The sequence below is a fragment of the Hippoglossus stenolepis genome, chromosome 7 (genome assembly GCF_022539355.2).
Source record: "Hippoglossus stenolepis isolate QCI-W04-F060 chromosome 7, HSTE1.2, whole genome shotgun sequence".
In the NCBI taxonomy this organism is placed as follows: Eukaryota; Metazoa; Chordata; class Actinopteri; order Pleuronectiformes; family Pleuronectidae; genus Hippoglossus; species Hippoglossus stenolepis.
Window position 1 is genome coordinate 21,904,235 of NC_061489.1, and position 21,514 is coordinate 21,925,748.

At 38.6% G+C, this 21,514-nt stretch overlaps 1 protein-coding gene across 7 annotated transcripts in view; it reads right to left on the reverse strand.

The window, feature by feature from the left end:
• The window catches only part of fam13b (family with sequence similarity 13 member B), a 66,843-nt gene that overhangs the window by 33,198 nt on the left and 12,131 nt on the right, over positions 1–21,514 (reverse strand). For 6 of the 7 annotated variants that reach the window (XM_035161173.2, XM_035161175.2, XM_035161177.2 and 3 more), the window contains exons 2-6: positions 15,250–15,400; positions 13,528–13,731; positions 9,826–10,038; positions 8,768–8,945; positions 8,103–8,247 (exon numbers count right to left, since the gene is read on the reverse strand). In XM_035161173.2, the coding sequence (XP_035017064.1) occupies positions 8,103–8,247; positions 8,768–8,945; positions 9,826–10,038; positions 13,528–13,693 (702 nt within the window). In that variant the 5' untranslated portion in view covers positions 13,694–13,731; positions 15,250–15,400. The remainder of the gene's footprint in view (positions 1–8,102; positions 8,248–8,767; positions 8,946–9,825; positions 10,039–13,527; positions 13,732–15,249; positions 15,401–21,514) is intronic. The other variant, XM_035161174.2, reaches the window with a different exon arrangement.

Genomic DNA, 21,514 nt, shown 5'->3' on the forward strand with positions numbered 1-21,514 from the left:
GTAACAAGCAAACTATGCATCCGTGATACTATGTCAAAACTATTTTATTGCTCAACATAAAATAAAAAGTGCTATTACAGATGTTGATACGTCATGATTTATATACCAGGCAGCTTTTCCTTTGTTTAAAAAAATAAGATTGATTTAGATTTTAATGGAAAAGGAGAAAAAAAAAATGGCTGTATTAAGTGAAAAATATTTAGCATATATGGAGAAAATAAAGCTAGGAGGGATTTTGCAATGAGAGTATTTTTAAGTATTTTAGTTTAGGATTTAAAAAAGCAAAGCAATGGGTATTTGTTCCTTTTACAAGTGGGATGGAAACTGGAACTGGCAGTATAAAGCTCCATGTATATAGGGACATTTTAATAATTACATAATATTGTTTATAATATCGCATAACACAAAACAAAAGAACAATATTACGTTGTTATTTTGACCAGTACAGCTCAACTCTGGGTTAAAGCCAGAGGTAATGGCAACCAATAAAGGGAGTGAGGAAAGGGTAGAGAGAGCCAGAGGCAGAAGAAGAAGGGAGTGATGAAAGGCAGAAAGAAATCAATCTGACAGTAAAAGAGAGGGTGAAAGAAGTGCCAGAGAGGAGGGGAAGGAGAGAACGGGAAAGTAAAGAGAAGAGAGACGAAGGGAGGGAGGAGATTAAATATGTGGACAGAAATAACTCATCATATTATACTTTGCTCACAGCAAAGTCACACAAACAGAAATCCTTGAGCTGGACTTTACCAATGATACATATCTAATATATCTCTTTTCTGCTAATTACATTTCAAGGGATAATACTTCTTGTGGCTGGTTATTGGTCTTATTTCTAATGTAATATTATCCACTGAAGGTACAGTACCTAACTATAACATATATTTGTCTTTTTCATGTTTTTAATGCACAGACAGTTAGTTTAAACATAACTGGGGAAAACCCAGTTAGAAGACGAGGATTAAAAAGACATGAGTCGGATTCGTCATCACGAGACTCTTTTTTCCCTCCGTGACATTTTCCCCGTCTCCTTCACCGCCCTCCTTCACTCATGTCAACAGCAACACCAACTGTTGCTGTCACCGTGTCGTCGCTATGGAAACATCTTTTCTAAGACCTATGATCGGCTGTCAGGGAATTCTTACATCATTTCATGTGCAGACCAGGAAGGATGAGTCACAGGGCTCCTCTGTGTGTGTGTCTGTTTGTTAACTATATTAATAAACTATATGGAAATAAAATAAATACTTCAAATCATCACGTCCTCATACTTCAAATAACAGCCCTTGTGCACCTCTTGTGTACAGAGTCACATAATTAAATGCACTTCAATTCTTTATTTTCAATACCTGTGCACACCCAGTCTGAGTGCCCTTGTGTTCTCTGCTGTATTAATTATAGTTGAATAAAATGAACCCAGTAACTCTTCAGCATTTATAAAAAGCAGCCAAATATTTATTGATATATATTATAATCTGCGACACTGTCATACATCATGTGATTTGACTTCAGGACATTTAAGTGCATCTAATATGTAAAATTGCCTGTCAATAATAAATAAATAAAAAGAGGGACAATAACATCTCTCCGTTAAATTAAACAGGACTGTGGAAAGCTCAGAATAAAAACTGCAGGATTTAATCACATAAAAACGTGGACCGAAAAGTCTGATCTCCATTACAATGATGTAAAAATTCACTCAGAGCCATTTTGCAGTAATATGCATGAAGGATACCTTGAATATAACCTTGAATTAAACACCAGCTTCAAAGAGCATATTCTATCAAGGCCGCTGATCAGCGACGTGGAAAAAACGAGCCTGGATGTCACCTTATAAACAGAAGTCACTTTGTGTCGACCCATTAAAACACAGACGGTGAAATAATGAACAATAAAACAGGAATGTATAACTGCCACCTGAGCTATAAGTGTTTATTCCTACTGCACGTAAATATGATGAGGGTTCTGCTGACTTAAGTTATCAGAAAGTCTTTGAGTTGACGTAACAACATAAAGGGATCAGTGTCGTTAAATCCCGTCAGGATGACCTGTCATTCACAGGGCTGGAAATATTATCCCTTTATTTTGGACAGTGGAAAACTTTAATCACATTAAGGCACAAATCACTGAGTTTAAAAGGAGCAGTTGCTGTGTATAATGTGTCAGTGAGCTTGTGCATGTGATTCACAGGTTTAAAACACAGGATGGAAAATAGAGAAACAAGTATTCAGTGGCTTTACTGGGGCAAGAACACAGAACAATGAAAACTGACTGCGGCTGACCTACAGTATATGTGGTTTTAAAGGTTCTTTTATACCTTTATTCTACTACTAGTTCAGGCAACATCAATATGGTCAACACCTCAGTGCTTCTTTATTTAATATAAACTCTATATTTCTAATCTAAGTAATTGTCCTGCCCTGCTGAATGTGTTTGGAGAATTTTGTCTAAAAATCCCTGATGAGAGCAACTGATTAAGTAGAATCAAATCCCCCCAAAAACAAATTGATTAGGTTTAAATTACATAAATGAAAAGTAAATAACTAGATGGCTCAACAGTCCCCTTAAATTCAATCAAGCTGCACTCAATTGCACAAACTCATAGATATCAGTCCCCTAAATATGCAATTTTCCCCCATTATGTTCCATGAATTATTCACAGAGAAATTGGTGAAAATGTAAAAAAAAAAAAAAGAAGCTATTTCACAATGTTAAAGAAAGTGGAAAAATAAATCCTGGATACACTCCAAAATGTAATGGCTTCTTTCTCTGCCAATGACCCATTCTTTCACCAAGTTTTGTGGAAATACGTTCAGTAGTGTTTGTTTAATTCTGCTGACAAACAAACAAACAAACAAACAGACGGTGGCAAAAAACCAAACCTCCTTGGCAGAGATATAAAATACTGAACTGCTCCTCAATTAAAAATAATCTGATCCTATTCTGCTTGAGGAGAGATTGCGAAAATACAAGGTACTCGCAAAACCAGAAGGAATCCAAATGATTGCTAAGTGAAGAATATTTTGTCTTCAAAACAAACATGTTAGTTTTCAAGTGGCAGAATTTAAGCAGTGAAAAAACCTCCAAACTATTCTACACGTCTTCTCGCTCATCCTTGCCTGCGTGACTGTACTGTTTACTTGCAGCAGCAGTTCCACTGGAGATAAGTCCTCTGGCCTAACGTCCCTGCAGTGAGTGGGCCGTGTGATGCAGCTTTCAATTTAAGAAAGTGTGGAAGCCACTGATTTATGGACATTCGCATTCTCTCCGACTACTCATAACATGCTGTCAAAGTGAATACATCAACACCCGGCTTGTGTTTGATGAAACTAAAAAAGTGTGTTGGTACTATGTGTCCCCTCAGAGATATTAAACATCTCTCTGCAATGTCTTAGATAGGTTATTGCTTGTATATACTCCAACCTACTATAAGATGTTCCCTGCTACTGAACATTGTGACATCTTCTGGTATCGCTAACGTTAGTGCATTTGCCCCGTTCTAATTAATGTCCACAGTCCAGGGTACAGTTGTACATTCGCTGTGACATCTGTAACGTGGCTCAGCTCCAGAAGCACTCCACTAACGCTGATTTGTTTATCTGCTGAGGTTACACTAGCAGACGTGGTAAAGTAAGGCTGTCTTCAGTCCTGTGTTAGCAGCCCAGCTTCCACTAAAGCCCTTTACACACACAAAATACTTAACTGTGCTGGTTTCATCTACCCAACCAATTTCCATGAAATTGTGTGCGTGGGGACACGACCCATTACATTTTGGAGTGGATATGAAAAAAACTTTTATTTTTCACTTGTTTTAACACGACGAGGCCATTAGGCTCGGCTAATAGGTTGCATTGATGATGCTTATGGCTTTATTCAGACGTGATAACTTACTTAGCAATATCAAGAAGGGCGAGTTCAAAAGTCATGAAATAATTTAAGAAAAATGTCCTTCCTTTCCTAACAGGGACAAACCTGATGTTTTAATGATGTCTATTCACACAATAAACCCAATAAATGTCCGATTCAATTTTCATTTCATTATCATTTATTTAAAGAATCCAATCTCTTTTATAATGTAGAGAGATGCATAAATTAATATAATAACAATTATTTGTGTCTCTTTAAAATTCCTCATTGCTCTCATGATGCAGGTTAAATGTTTTGGATATTCAATGTGCCTTTAATTTTTCTGTGCATACTTTGCCACATGTTTCTGTCCCATTATATAAATACAATGACTTCAGATCTAAGCACGCTGAGAAATGTACCTGGATCAAAAAGAGTAATATTGCTGTTGCAACATTACAATTATGTATTATGTCTGAAAGGAGCTTAAGAAGCACAGGTCTCAAATTCAGTGGCTAAATCAAATCAATCCTACAAACCATGTCTTGTTTTCTCTACAACCAAATGCACAGCAGGTCCAAAACAATGGGGTGTGACCTTGTTAGACAGAACAGTTTGCTCGCTTTTCATAGTCACTACACACTGCTGCTGCACTGCTGCTGCAATAAGTATTTGGACAGATACACATGTGTTGTTCGTCAGGCTCTGGGCTTCAGCACATTTAATCTAAAATAACAAAATGGATACTACAATAAAGAGCCAAGTCTTGTCATTGTTTTGAGTGGGTCTAGGCCAAAATTGAAAGAACTGTGTGGAGGACACAAAAACAACAGTACATTCTCGAAGAAAAGTATGGGTATACTTAAAAACTATAAAAAGGGAAATGAGTTGGTTGACAAGTTTTGTGGATGAGCTGAAAATCATTAGCATGGTGAAGAAAAACCTGACAATTACTGCACAGAATACTCTCCAAGGCGTAGGCGTACATGTTTCCGTGTTAACGAGAGAAGACTTCATGACTATAACTGCAGAGGAGTCACCACAAGATGCAACCACTGATAAACCTCATAAAGCAGAGAGATTGGGCTGCAGTGAACTGAAAACACACAAAAGGAAACCAGTGGTGTTCTGGAACAAATTTAAACAGAAAGACAAAATAAATTAAAGCCCTACTAATACTATGGAAAGAGGAACTTGTGGAGATTAAAAAAGGAACCAGCTCGTGATTCAGAGTCGGCAGATGTCACACACTTATTTTCTATACCTTCTATTTTGTTTATAAACCCACTCAAATTGAATTAGATTCTCAGCACTTTAATGTAGTAGCCAACATTACTATTATGTAAATTGAAAAACAGAGAAGCTGTCCAAATACTTGCGCTCTGGATAATACAATTCAAAAGACAACGGCTTAATAATGCTTCAAGACATAATATATTTATTATGACTACAATGTGTTTTCTGTCTGCGGTGCTTTCTTAGAAAAATGTGTGCTGAGGAGTCAAAACTGACCCTGACAGTCAAGCCCTTCGACTGAGCTCCGTCAAAAACATTGAGTTCTCTCGGGTCTGAACGCACAGAAACTGAAGTACGGAAATTTGATCTAAAACAAATAAGTAAATAATTTCCAGTAGCATTTATTTGTTCCCTGCTGTGTCCAGAGGCCCCAGAAGTAAAATACAGTTTAGCTGAATCAAAACAAACAACCACTGGTGTCATCACAACAGCAACAACAACAACAAGCCTGAGCAAAGATTCACGCTCACTTTAACAACACAATTCCACTGACTTGTATTTTGTCAACAAATGAACCAAACTCCGGCTTGGCACTTGTCAGCCTCATTGAGATTCACAGTTCGGCCCAAACATACCACAAAACAACAACAGCACTCTTCTCTCTCTCTCACATCCTACATCTTTCATGTGATCCTTTGTCAAACTCCCATTTTAACCTTTACATTGCCAGTTTTTTCTGTAGTTTAATTTGAATTGTTCTGAACCCTGTCTTATTGGAGACTTAAAGTGTGTGGGAGATAATCCCCTCCCATGAGTGTTTGATCACACAGAGCCGTCCCCAGTGTAGTGCAGGGGCTGTAGGTGTGAGATGCAAAATTACATCATCACCGGCTTTTTCTTTCTTATCCCTCCTCTCCATCACCATCTCTCCCTTTGTTTTATTTTTTTCTCCCCCATCTTCCTGTCTGCGTTCTCCTCCTCCTACTTTTCTGCCCTCTCTCTTACATAAGACACAGGAATCGCTGCTTGGATGATTTGTCTTTACAGATTTTTCTCGCAGTCTCTCAGAGCGCCTTGTCCTCTTCTGCTCCTTTTCTCATTGTCCCTCTGGATAATTCTATATTCTCATTCATGTGACAGAACAGCCAATATAATTTACAATGGGAGACAGAAGGGAAAAAGCCAGATAGATAAGGTAATTGAATTTGGAAAATAAAAATAAATTCAATGATTTGCATGGGAGGATTTTTTTACTCAAGTTTACTGCTGCTCTGAACTCAATTTCAATCTAATTTGTTTTCTTTTACAAACCGGAGCTTTTGTAAGAGATTAGATGTTTTAATGAATTTAAGGAAGGACATAGCAGATAACAACTCCAAGGACTCAAGATGGTGAAAATAGCAGAAAAATAGCAAAAATGCCTTTAAAAGGAAGGGAATTTGTGAAGAAGACGAGACTAAAGCAGACATAAAGAACATTTTTGAATAGTTGACCTATTTCAGATACTATAAGGTTTCTCTTTCTCTTCTGACCACAGTTTCACAATGACTTACACTGTAACCTTTCACTTCAACATAAAACTGTCTCGTGATTATCGTGTTTACGTTGACATTTAATAACTATGTAATGAGGAACAACCTGATGTTAAATGTTACCTTTGCCACACATTGCACTGCTGTGTTGCCGGGTAACAGCAGGAAATGCCTTTGAGTTTGTTTAGTCTGTCGCTTTCTGTTTGTCCAATGCCGGCCTGAGACAACAACAGGAATGTATAGTGGGAGACAGAGTATATCTAAAACCTCTGTGTACAGTGGGTGTGCCAAGTTGTTCCCGATTCTTTTTCACTTTCTGTTCAGGAATACAATGTACTGTTGATGAATAGATAAAGGACGGGAGTACGGCTGAAGAGCATTACTTACATTCCTACACACTAGGCAGCCAATTAATTATTCTCAGCCTGAAGTCACTGTTGCACTACAAGACACTCATTCAGTTCCTGTCAATATTAATGTTAATGTACCAAGATCTTTTAATAAATAAAAATCAATAATCACTGGTAAATGATTAATACATCTACTGCTGGAGATATTGAGAATTCAAATAAATGAATGTGTTTGTTCAAACTAATTCGCAAAAAGTGGAAGACTTCTTATTTCTTCTTCAGATTTTTTCGTGCAGTTCATTTTTGTAGTACATGAAGGACAGAAGCAGGTCTGTTACAGACATATCAAGCATGTTAACATACACCTCAAAACCTGAAGTTAATAAATTCACAGACCAAATGATATGTTAAATAATGGATGATTCATTTGAATATATATTAAACCGTTCTATGCTACATTCCTCTATATCATCACTCATTTATCGCTGTCTTTTTCCACTATGTAGTCTAATGGCACACCAACATTTTAATCTTCTACTTTTTATCAAAGGATTAGTCTGATTCCACCCAGAAGGAATCTCAACCCTGACCTTGGCAGAGTTAAATGCCACATTCTTCTATTTGGGCACCATTACAGAGGAAGAAAAAAACAACAAGAGAAGAAGACAAAGACGAGGTTTGTAATTTCTTTGCTCATATGTCAGGAATGCCGACATTTGGCAAACAGCATCCAAAACATAGTCTTAACATCGTGGCATATCTAGACTATATTCTGCTTTTTATTGTGATGTTTTTTGTACATTTTTCCAAATGTTTTATTTCATTTATCACTTAATAAATCATCACTTCAAAGCCATTAATTCTATAAAGAGTGGATTTATAGGTTGGGATTAAGAATAGGACAATACGCTAAGAGGACATCTTCTCTGTCCGATGTGATGAAATGTTTTGCTACGACGGCTTGAACTAAATTATGAATAAAACAACTTTTTCTTAAATTACTATAAAATGTGAAAGTGTGTCATGTGTACTATTTGTATATTACCAGATATGCAAGCAGATAGTTACTCACAGCATAAAAGAAAAAGAGACAGAGTGATTGAGAAGATGCATACATGCGGGGACATGATGAGATGGGCAGTACCTGTTCGTTAATAGAGCTGTAGTCGTTGGTGGTGGAGACATCATCGTCCTCTGAGTCAAACAGGCCCTCCTGGTTGTCCAGCAGCTCTGCCAGGACTCTGCTTACAGACTCCTGGTCCCGGAGGTCCTCTCCTTCTGATGATAGACTGCAGATGGAGGACGAGAAAGAGGTGTGTTGACTGTGCCATGCCACCCATTGGATATTCAATAATTCTAGTAGCTGAATAAACTTCTGTGAAAGTGCTTATGTGTTTTGACGTATTTTTTTTACACACATGGATGCTTTCTTGATCATTGTAAAACGAAGAAGAAATAGCAGTACAGCTGTCGGTCCAATCTGTGGCTGTACCAGCTGCAGTGTCACATGTGAGGCTTCAGTGAAATCAATTTCTCCAGCACAGCAATCCTGATTCCTTTTTGTTGATTTGATGATATGGGCCAATTCGAACTAGATGATTTTATTTCTAATGCATAAATTTGAAGGCAGTTCTGTTGCTATAAATTATGACTTCACGCTCAGACATATGAATTTAAACAACACAAAAAGCTAAATAGATATTCTTGCCTGTCCTCTGCACATAATACTTGACAGTTTAGATTTTTTTTGCAAAGGCACAGTGATAGTGTTAATCACAATTATTAGATGGCCCTGTACAGGCATCTTACTGGAATATGTCTGGCCCGAAGACGGCGGCCAGCGCCCCGACGTTCCAGCTCTCCTGCTGAAGTGATGCCACGCTGGCCAGGAAGCGGCACAGGAAACGCAGAAGGCCGTAGTTCAGCTGGGGAAGCTGCTGCAGCAGGTACTTCAGGTTTCTACACAGCTCTTCCTCATTGCTGTAATCTAGGGATGGTTCAAAATAGACTTGTGGTTATGATTAAACATGCAACTATTAACATGCTCCTAACCTCCATTGCACATCTCTTACTCACTGTTATTACTGTAAACTGTTTTACTGCAAAAAGGGTGTTGGTTTATAATTCCCATTAGCACCAGTGCACTTTATACATGCCGCACTTAATGTTGCTACACAGCCTTTTTAATACTGTGTGTAAATTATAGTGTTCTCTTTTGTTTTCTTTCTGTGAAAGTATGACACAGTTGAGAACGTGTTCAACCCTCTACACCACCAGTGTTTTGCTCTGTTGCTTCGTGGAGCTGTCTGCAGTGCTCAATAATCGACACTGTCACACTCTCTTTATCTCTCTTAGAAACACATAGACAACAGACCCTGCTGTCATAGATGGACTGGTGCCCCATCAGACGACTCCTAATAGTTATTACGTTTTTCATGTTTTCCTGTGCAAGCAGCCAGAAGAGGCAGATATATCCAGGTTCATTTTTGGAACAAGTTTGTTTTAGCCAGTTTCCACTTAATTTAGAGATCCACTGTACAATGTGTTCACAGTTTAGCTTTGGATCTGTCTCCATAGTCACAATCATAACAGGTTAAAACATGTAATACCATCTTTAAGGAAATCCAAAAATGGAGAACAAGAATGTATTTCACTTCTATTTTGTGCCTTGTTATTTGGTCAGATTAGGCCCTAAACAGGGGATTTACAAAACCATCAAACTTCACACTAAAGGGAAGCAACAATTTATCAGTATCTGCAACAAGCACCCAAAAAAATAGCAGTTGACAAAAAGAGAGTGGGGCGAGTGTGTGGAGCAATATACATAAGAGCATTAGAGGTGGATAAGAAGTCCCTGTCACACACACCTTGGTGTAGCTGTAGTATGTGTCCCTGTATCGCTGTTGGTATAACGGGCTCAGGAAGCTCCTGCAGGAAGAGCCGCAGCAAACTGACCGCTGACGCCAGGTCAGCCTCCTTCTCCAGCTCCACCTCCTCACCACTGTCATAGCGCTGACGCAGCCAATCCACACGCTCTGCGTTGCCATTAACCAGGAAGAGCCCCTCCAGGTCCAGATGACCTGATGATAGAAGCAGCAATAATTACTTAGTCATGTATTAATACTTGGAATACTGTTATAGTTACCTTATAGATGTATTATACTGTGTATTTTTAGATATTTAATACTTTGAGCTTGGTTTGATTATTGAGGCAAAATACATGTTTGTAAACAACCAGGACAGAAAGGTGGGGAAGTACAAGAAAGAAAACTGAACAAGTAGGATTTTTGGAACTTTCATTATAGCTGACATGTCCATTATCATTTGTGTAACTAACTATCTGTTCAGCTTGCATAATGTTGTGTTTGTATTATTGATTGTGTTGACACATGAATCTCTTGCAAAATATGTTTGTGTTTTTCACAGCTCTGAACACTACTGTTGGTACTACAACAATTCTTGGTCGGATTTTCACAAATCTAAATAAATGCAAATTTAATGAAGATGATTTGAGGACATTTGCACCATATACACTTTTTTGGATGGATAACAAAACTGTTGTCTACATGCAAACTCTATTCCATTAACTACAAGCTAATCCTGGCTAACCTTTATTCTACTCTAAAAAAGTACAGCTCCCATAAGAGAATACAGATTGACCTGTTAAGTTAAACTTTGAGTGGTTTTCAGAAGATATCAGTTCACCTGTTGAGCCTAAAGGGCTCAGCACACTTCAAACTATTAGTTTGTCTGTTGAGTTCCATGTCCAAAGTCAAACATGTTAACACCTGTTCCAAAAGGGTCACACTCAAAGGCTGCTGTAATAGACAGAGTGGGATGCATTGAATCATATAAATGTGTTTTACAAATTCAGTCTCTCTAACTCTTTTAGAGTTCTACACTCAGTTCAAACAAAAAGTAGTGGGTTGTTGTTTGAAGACAGAAAAACAGAGCTAGAAAGAGAAGTTAGTAGCATCCAATCGCTGCATGACGATGGCATGCTTGTCAAATTGTTGGTTATGAAAAGGTAAAAGAACCGTAAGAGAATGTGCCTTTTATTTTACTATGACAGGATCATTGTTACTGACACTTTTAGATTTTTTACTCCATTCCCACACAGTGCTGTCACTTGTTGCAAATCCTGTCGCACTGCGAGTAATTATTCACTAGACGAAGAAATTAAAAAAAACCTATCGGGTAAAAAACACAATAGGCAATGCTTTAAGATGTCAAGTGGTAATATGTTGTGACTCAAGGATTATGTAACGCCTGCCTGGTAAGTCCATCTGACTCCTGTTCACCGATTTCTCCTCTGTTAACGTTAGGGACACAACAGGTAAGAAAAACTAAATTCCTTTTTATATCACAATGTCAAGCAGTGTCAACAACGTCCACAGACATATTTGATTGACTGATTTGATTAAAGCATTGCTCAGTCTTGTGGAACACAACAAAATAACTGCCAAAGCATTTAGTCCTTGTCCAAACAATGTAAGGAATTTAATCCGTCACAGATGCCAATGCTTTGCTCTGACACACCTTCAGGTGCTTTATATTTTCCATCTCGGCCTTAACATCCAATTACCCGGTTACCTCATTTTCCATCACCCTGCTTCTACTCAAAACCTCCAGCATCACACACAAGTGAAATAAGAGACAGTAAGACCTTTTCACTGGCTCAATAACTTCTGGACTGGCAGTGCTGCTGCCAGCAGAGCCCCGGGGGATTAGAAACATATTACATAACCTCATGTGGACGAGCAGTCAAACAAAGCACCGGCCTGCTTCGCTGGTCACTCGAGGGGACTCGAGGTGAAGGTTCCTTCCAACAGTTAAAAAAAAGAAAACACTGTCTTGACAGGTTTGACAAGAAAATGTCCTGACAGAGAGTTTTCACTGCACAATGGAGGAAATTAGAAAAGGAAGCTTTCTCTATTGTTTGACTTGTCAATGTAGATGTATGTTAGAAATCCTTTCTTGGTGAACTGGTTTTCACAAGCCCAAAGCCAATGAAAGCTCTAATTACTTCCAATGATATATAGATGTATATGTATCACCATGCTCTTGTTGACATGTTTGAAATTTCTACAAATGGATCTTTGTGTGCAATGAACATACCGGAGAAAATTAGATTTAGTGAAACAAGATAAACAAATCCAAATGACTCATTCCATTTCTTCAGGGTTCGCACTAACAATGCATCCTCAGCACAAAAATGCATCATAGCATTTAAAATAAAAAATTAAACTGGTACTGCTGATGTTATGTAGTGACTACCATTACCATTACAAAGTCGCCAATTTTATCCCTCTCATCTGTCAGAGCAAAATGTCTGAAACTGCTAACCTAAAAGCTAAAAAGCTTAAAAAGAGAATGACATAAGACTAACATCCCTGCTCTGCGAGGACTGAAGAGAAATAATCCAGGGGGGATGTGGAAAAGGTCCAGGACCAGTGTTATTGGTAGCTTCCTCTCTTCATGGTTAAGCTCTTCTGTTTTGACAAGTGGATCTGCAGTTGACAGAATGGTTATGTAATGAAGGGGGAAGCAGACCGTGTCTGCCGGTGCATTCAGAGTTCATCTTATAACATAAACTATATCTTTGATGCAAGAGCAGTCACGGCAGGTCAACAGTAGCTCTGTGTGTGTGTGTGTGTGTGGCAGCCATCAAAGGCATGTTTAGGTATATTGACCTGTAGATAATCTAAATGTTTTTGTCCCTGTTTTCAGAGTCAAAGTCAGACAGACAGACAGATATGGGGCGTTTGGACTGTATTTGTTTGCTAAGAATGAAGCTTTACCAGTTTATCAGCCGTTTACTCCACCCTCTCTCGGTGATCACGTTAAAACCAGTGTGTCATTGTTTTCATTGTCAGCTTCTTGTAGAACACGCAGCAACAAAATATGTCAGCTACAAAGCAATAAGATCTGCAGTTGACAGAATGGTTATGTAATGAAGGAGCAAGCAGCCGGTGCATTCAGAGTTCATCTTATAACATAAACTATCTCTCCCCTAACGACATACGAGTGTGTGTGTGTGGTAGAAGGTAATGGTAGTGATGACTTATAGCAGAGTTGTAAACATGAATGCTCAAAGGTACAACAGCAGTCACTATGGCTCAACAACACACAACGCTAAATAATCCGTGCAGACACAAACATCAATGAAACATAGTCCATGTAAAACTTATCAAGTAAGTTAAATTAAAGGAAAATACAAGACAATATTCGCCATTTTAATCATGTTAATAGAAAACAACCTAATCAAATAAAAGTTGCCATATTAAAGCATGTGTCATGAGGTTTCATTCAGCATGAATTACCGTATATTCTCTGCAAGACTATGATTTTATTGGCATATTAGACATTCAAATGTATTGGTATTGTTGCACTGATACCCGAATATTTTGGATTTGAGCATTCTGATTTACGGCAGTGATTCACATATGAATTATTTTGGGATACTGAATTGATATTTACACAAATGGGAAAAAGCTGAACATTTTAATAAATATTTCTATACGTTTTGTACTGTGTGTTTATATTGTTCATTTGTGTCCATCACTCACCATGTTCCTCGATGTATTCGACAATGTGTTTGACCAGGGCAGGAACCTCATGGCCACTTATTGTCTGTGTGTGAGACACCTCCTCCAAAGGGACTCCAAAGACCCGTGTGGTGCTGGCCGAGCTCCCGCCCTCATTGCCTGGCAACAGAGACACGCTCTTCCTCATGGCCGCCTCCTCACCACAAACCCGCCAAGACCTCACGTCTTTGAAAAGAAAAGGGAAAAAAGCAAAGGGGAGGCGATAAGACAAAAGTGAGATGGGAGGATTTACAAAATAAGAGCTTTGGTGAAGGATGCAGCCTGGCGAAGAAAAACATTTTTCTTCTTCGCTAATACACACACTGCAAACCAAAGAACACACAATCATCAAGACCAATGGAGAAAAGGTGGAGATAACAAAAAGAAAGATGAAGGGACACAAGCCGAATCTCTCTGCTGTCCACACACAAACAAGATGTGTTTACCACATTTGAACATATAGAAATGGTTGGTTTGATTGATTGTCACATGTTGCAGTAAACCCCCACAGCCTGTCATCTAGCCAAGACAGACGAGAGGGAGGAGGAGGAGAGGTGGGAGGGGAAAAGGGCGAAGAAGAAGAGCTATATGATAATGACCTGCATATGCATTTACACCTGTGTCAAGCACTTTATTAGGAACATCTGTACACCTGCTTATTACTCTAATTATCCTTTCAGGTCATATGGCAGCAGTACAATACATAAAGGACAGGAGATCCAGTTATAACAAATATAAAAATGGGAGAAAATTAGATTTTAGTGGCTCCGACAGCTGATCTGGGATTTTTATATCTAAGATTCTTATTTCAGATGTATATTCACTATAAAGTGAGCAGCAGCTTTGCGGACAGAAATGCTTGGTTGATGAGAGAGGTCAAGGATGGATTGCCAGACGGGTTTCTGCCAGAAAGGACAGCTCAGATAACTGTTCTTCACAACTGCAGTGAGCAGAGAGGCACCTAAGAATGCTCAGCACATTTAGTCTGGAGGCTGATTAAAAAAACACATGGGCTTTCATTCCCCTCAGCCAAAAACTGAAATCTGAGGCTGCAGTGGACACAGGTTAACCAAAACTATAAAGTTTGTGAATTTACCAAAGCCTACCTAAGTGCTGTGGCTGACTATGTGTATCCCTTATGGAAACAATGTACCTGTCTTCTGTGGCTGCTTCCAGCAACATGTCATAAACCAAAGGTAATCTAAAGCTGAACATGACTATGAATTCACTGTGGCCTCCACAGTCACCACATCTGAATCCACAGGATGTGGTAGAATGAGAGATTTGCAGCATGAATGTGCAGCTGACAAATCTGCAGAATTTTTGTGATGCAATCATGTCAACGTGGAGCAGAATCTTACACAAATATTTCACATCTTGTGGAATCAATGCTAGTAAAGATTTAAGGCTATTTTAAGAGCAGAGAGAGACTCTACCTAGTATTTGCATTGTGTTAATAATGAACAAGTTCTCTGAGTGTATGTTAAAGTGTCTGGCAAAAAGGGAAAGTCTACAGGCCTATGATTACATACATAGTCTATGGCCAATCAATGTTTCTAAGACTGTAGAGTTTTTCTTTTCCAACAGGTTTGTCAACTTGAGTGAGACAATACCTCAACTTCACCAGCTGCAGTGTTTCCACCACTGCCTCTATATCTGTGTGTGTGTGTATCTGTGTGTGTGTGTGTGTGTGTGTGTACTCACCGTGTAGCAGTGAAAGTGTATCCTATCCTCTCCTCCCCTGGCCAGAGAACCACTGAATCATCTATGGCTGCTTCAGGTTGTGGCAGAAGATCAGCCGGTAGTTCCTCATTGACAGACCGCAAATCCTCTCGCAGGACTCCGTGTAGCTGCACTGAGGACAGACAGGGAGGAGAGAAAGTGCAGAGAAAAGTAAAGAAATGGAGATGAAGGCAGAAGTGAGAGGAAAAAAGTGTGAAGGTGGAGACAGAGGTGAGAAAAAAAAGAAAACATGGAATTTGGTAAGTAACAATATTTATATAGTTACAAACATCTCATTATAACTTTTTTGCATTTCTTCTGATTCTTCTTTTTGAGTTTGAGTCTCTCGTAAAGATTCTCACAATTCTTTATATTATTTTAGCATAAAAATAAAAAAGTAGTGAAAGTAAAAAATACAATTATTTTTGTTCTAAACAGCAAGACATGGCCTTTTGAATTGAGCATTAACACCAACTCTACAACTTAGAATAATAATAGACCCGGCCAATACAGACACCAGCTGCAACATCATGTGGGCACCACAGATAATTACTTCCATGCCATCTGTGTAAACCAGTAAGTTCAGTTCTTCTTTGAGGCAGTCGAACACAAACTTTCCTCCAACTTGGACGACAGAATAGCCAACTGGCTGTTTGAACAAGAAAGAGTCCAATTCACAGTAATTCAAATATCAACAAAATGTCCAAGAAAGAATTACAAGCCGTGCTGTTTACCACAAACACACGCCACTGCATCTGAAATAAATTAGAGATTATACAATGAAGGGTTAAAAATGACTGCTTATGGCTCTTTTTCATAATAGCTCCAGGCTGTTTACACAAGGACGATGCTAACCCATATTCTAAACAGTTCATTAAAGCAACTGCAACTCAAGGAATATATGCAACGAATCAAGAAAACGCTTTGTAAACCACATGCAAAATACCTTCTCACAAACTGGTCACAGGAGACACAAATTGAGGCAAAGATTGAACCACAAAGACGATGAGGTGAATCTATGGAATCGATTACAAACATCCTCAAATGAGTCGTCTTGTCACGTTTGAGTGTCTCCTTCAAGGAGTTGAGAATCACTGAAGTCAAAGTAATTCACTGCTAAAAAAAGAATCCACTGGATTTCTCCTGGTTTTTGTTTTATGGACCCGTCCTCTTATCTTTCCATTTGCTAGGCTCCCTTTTTTTTTTTACCTTCATTTCTTTTGTACCTGTCATGTCCCCCCTTTTATTCCTCTCCTCTCCTTCCTCTCTAATCCCATCCTCTTACTTCCAGGCTTGAGATGTCAATTTGCCCAAGAGTCAGCTGGAGGACTGAACACAATAATTAAACTAACACAGGCGAGGCTCCAAAGCTGAGCCTGTGTGTGTTGTGTGTGTGTGTGTGTGTGTGTGTGTGTGTGTGTGTCCTAATACATGTCTGTGCATGCCCATCTGAAGTAACCTGTCACTTCAAATCTGACTGTGTGGGGCGGGTGTTGTCCATGTTAATTGTGGCCACTTCAGAACATGTGTGTGCATTTATGTCTTAAGGTTTCCATACATGTGAATATGCATGTGTGTGCTTGATGAGCCTGTCGAGAGTGAAAACGTGTTTCTTGCTCAAAACAGATCGATCATTTGAGTCAGAGAGAGAGAGAGACAACAGGTAAACTATGTGCACTCATGTTTGCTGAAGAATTTGTCCCTGTGTGTGTATTAAGAGTTTGTGTGAGTCGAAAAGGGTGACTTTGCGTTGGTTTGTGTGTCTGTAGTGTGGAGGAAGACAGATACTGTCCTTTGAGTTTGTCCATGTGGGAATATGGTCATGGTAAAGTTTATTATAACGTAACTTGATATTTTAATATATGGAAATGTAAAACTAAAGAGTGTCCAGAAGAAAATTAATGAAACAATCAATGCAGGTGCAGATTCAAATTAAAATACAGATGAAAACAATCACACACTCAGTGTTGTAGCTTGCAGAAGCAATGTGACTAATACGTGAAAGGTTTTTGTGTTGTATCACTGCCAAATCCAATTTTTTTTGGTGTTTATAGACATATAACTTTGTGCTGGTCTATGCAAATCTGAGCATATTTATATTAGGTTGGTTTTAGATTTAGATTGGTCTGAATTGCTGTTTCAATTAGAAAAGCTCTATTTCGTACAGATTTAACACTCACATTAAGCAGTAATGAGCTGGAAAGGAACCATGGTCTTTAACATGCACCACGTTGGGTCTGGATGAGTTTTATACTCATTCCCTTCTCCTCTTACTGGAGCAAGTCTTGCTTTTCTACTCAGTCCTCTCCTCTTGTGTCCCTTTCTTCTTTCATTCATCCTCATGCTGCATGTTACACAAGCCGTCTGACCTACTTAAAGACGTTCTGCATCACCTCTATGTCAGGAGGAGCAGAGGAGTAGGGGTGAGCGGAGTTAAGAAATACACCGAGCTCAGAAAGGATCTGTTCCTTTAAACTTTCCCTGCTCAATACTTTCAAAGGGCAAAGACAAAAGCATCTATCGTTACAGAAAGAGTAAGATCAATAAATCAAAACAGTACCCGAAGCTCTTCAAACAATGCTCTATCAGATAACACGGACAAGTAACAGAACTTGTACTAATTATACTAACTAACTAGCCTGTTTTTAGAGAGTTTTGGCAAAACCACATGGAAATAAACCCCTGTGCCACAGTGTGAAAGCTATAAACTCAAGATACCGTGATCCATGCAGTGCTTTAAAAAGTTCAGATCAGGAAGCAGCTATTTTAGGAAAAGCAAGGTGCTAAATCATTAACCATTCGTTATTGTCCTACATTTTTATTTGGTATTAAAATTTAAAAAAAATTTAACTCCGTCTGACTAAGCCCTTGTACTAAAATAAACATTAGTTTTAATCCTTTTTTTTGGGGTTCATGTACAACTTAAATCCTGGCCATGACCTTTTAAGTACAGTAAACATTATTACCAGTTTTGTGGGACAGTGCTGATTCAGAATTACAGCTTTTAGCGGAAGCCATGTTTCTCTATTTCCAGCTCAGTGGCAGATGTGATTCTGAACCAAACGCTTGTTAAAATGGTTCTTTTATCAGGAAGATCATAAAATGGTCTGTCAAACATTTACAACCAACAGTTTTTATATTACTCCTTCATTGTTATGATGGTTATGCAATATCTTATGTGCAGATGTATATTTCCAAGGTCGATTGTGAATTCACACATCTTAATAGCTCCAGAGACAAGTGAGGGTGCAGCGCTGTAGCCAAAGCAACGCAGAACAAAAAACATTAGGGAAGTCTTTGAAAGGGATAGTTCACCCAGAAATGATAATTCACTCATCTACTCACCACTATGCCGATGGAGGGGTGTAATCTATGTTAAACTCAGGCAGAATTGTCTGCTAAACTCATCATGTTTGAGTAAAATAAAAGTAGGGTCAGATTACGCTTTCCTCTGCTTAAAACTACAAGCTGCTTCGTGAGATTTCTTCATATGTAACCTATATATTCATATGACTCACTGGTACACACAATATGGCAGGAGTGGGCAGGTTGGACTTTGTTTTATCAGCATGCGGATGAAGCCGAGTCACAGCTTCACAGTGTTTGATCAGCATGGTCATTACCTGGGCTTCTTTAAGGGAAGGATCAACATTCTGCAGGTGTAGAAAATAATGAATGAAACTTGTGCCTGCCTCCACCAGTAATTTCACAAGCACTTCCTTGGTGCACACAGCTGGACCTTGAGATTCAGGTGCATATGAACTTGTATGAACCTGAGCTGAAAATGTTGCACTTCCTACTGATTCAGGTCATTTTCTTTTACCCTCTCACCTCCCAACTTATATATGTTTTCTTTCAAATGAACTGCCTTTTAAAGGAATAATATGGTAACACCTTTAAGTGATCGTGTTAGCCGAAATCCTTCACAAATTTGAATTACCTCCGCCAGGGAGCATATGTTTTCAGCCCTGTCCATTGGTTTGCTTGTTTGGTTATCAGCAGGATTTCGCTCTAACTACTGGACAGATGTCCACGAAACTTGGTGGAAGGATGGGACGTGGGGCAAGAAAGAACCCAAAGGTTTTAGGGTGGAATGACGGTAAGGGGCAGATGCAGGGATTTCTTTAACATTGTGAGTTAGCCGATATTTGACTTTTTCACCAATTTCCCAGGGAATTATTAATGGTCCTGATGAAAAAAAAAACATATTTATGGGACTGATATCTATGTGTGTCTATGCTGCTTGATTTAATTGAGGTGACTGCAGTGTAAGGACTCTACTGAGTGCCAAAACATGTTGGTTTTCCAACTTTACTTTCAGTGTTTTCTTTTACTTAGCATCAGTAAATCTGGGATTTGGGAGTATTATGTTTGCTCACAAAGTTAGCAGAGTCCTCTAAAAGGCATTCTTCAGCCTCTATTCTTTCCAAAACCAACTGAACTGGTCCTGTTAGGGTATAAGCCTCTTTAAAAGCCAGAGAAAATCCAGCTTTTTGTGCTGAAATTCTTGTGTTGGGTCAGAGCCCTAAATACCGAAACAAAAAAGGTACAACAAACCAGACCATTTTGCTTTCAGCAAACTGAGCCACAAGAAAATCTACAGCAGTTTGGCAAATACAATAAAATAATGATAACTCTCAACCTTTTGAGTTTCTAAGCAGCACAGTACCATGGTGCACACACTTTTAACCAAATGTGGCCCTGCTACTGCCAGGCTCAACACATTTGAGTTTTATAGGACGGATGAGGACAATGACAGTGGAAGATAAGTGAACTCAATGTTCCCAAAGCAGGGCCTCGTCTGCTAACTGACCCTAAAAGGCCTCTGTAGCAAGGATTTGGTCAGTAATGGAACAGTCTAGAATAGCTGTCTGTGTTTCTTTCTGTCCGTCTCTGCGTCTTAATCCCAGCTATCATGCTTGACGGCCTCTTGCTCAACAATGAGGGACATTGTTAGGAGGGAAAGTTAAGACAGTGCTTTTACAACTTGAGGTCCACATGGGAAAGAGGACAGAGGAGAATATGAGACCAACACAGTGTACAAAAGTGAACAAGGGGAGACTCAATTAAAAATCAAGACAACATAAAGCTGTGTTCAGAATAATTTGCTCTTTGTTGACCACTCACATGCAGATTATTGGAAAAATAATTTCTAAAAATGTAAGCCTGTTGTCACAATATGTCTTCAAAGTCATGGGTCTAGAACACAAACCTCATGGTTTGATCATATTTCATCGTCTTAACACAAATTCCCTTGTCACACTAAGACATGCAAGTCATTAGCCACATTCCTCCTCATGCTAAATGCAAACCAGTGCTGTTTGAACCTGTAGTTGTTAACTACAACAAATGTAAAAAAAAAAATTGATACTTTACAATGAGAAAGTAATTCAGAGCCAAAGGGGATAAAGATAAACAAAAAAATCTGTTCCTATCTTAATTCCCTGCAAGTTTTAAATAATAACGCTATCACAGTGGTAGCAGCAGTAAAAATTTAATAAACCTACTGTATATCAGATTTCAGTTTCTAAAAGCAGCACCTGAACAGAGGTGTTAGGTCGGCAGCAGTTCAAAGAACTGTTTAACAGAAAGGCCACAGGTTTAATAACTGAAATACAGTTTGACCCTGATCAGAAGTATGTTAATGTTACTGCAGTTAGGGACGTGTTAAACACAAATACGGAATATACATGAAGAAAACAATGGGGAAATATTTAGGGAAGATGAAATAATGTATCTCTGGAGTGAAAACTGGTACAAGAATATCAACAAATATACAAATCCTGAGTTTAACTGAAGGATTTCTTTTGTAATATATTAAATGAATCATTAAATGGGCTATTGCAAACTTGACCAAAAACACAGTGCATTGATAAGAAGGCACATGTTCATATAAAATTGCTTGTGTGTTATTAATCTGGGATTTGCTGAGAATTCTGTGTTCCATCAAAACAAAGTGTCCAACAGACACAGGGTCTTAAATAAATAAACATATTTCCTCCAACTTACATCATTTCAATCTCAAAACCCAGAGCTCAAATCAGTGAAACAGTTCGTTCACTATAACTGACCAAACTGTCATGGTCAGCTAAAATCTGTAGAAGTAGAAAAAAGGTCAGACAGCAGGAATCTGAAGTTAAAACTGACCTGATTCCCACATCAAAGCCTATGAACCCCAGGGGTAAAAAAACAAATGTGAATAGAATCTATCTAGTTATTTAATATATCAGCTGCAAGAGATAAATCC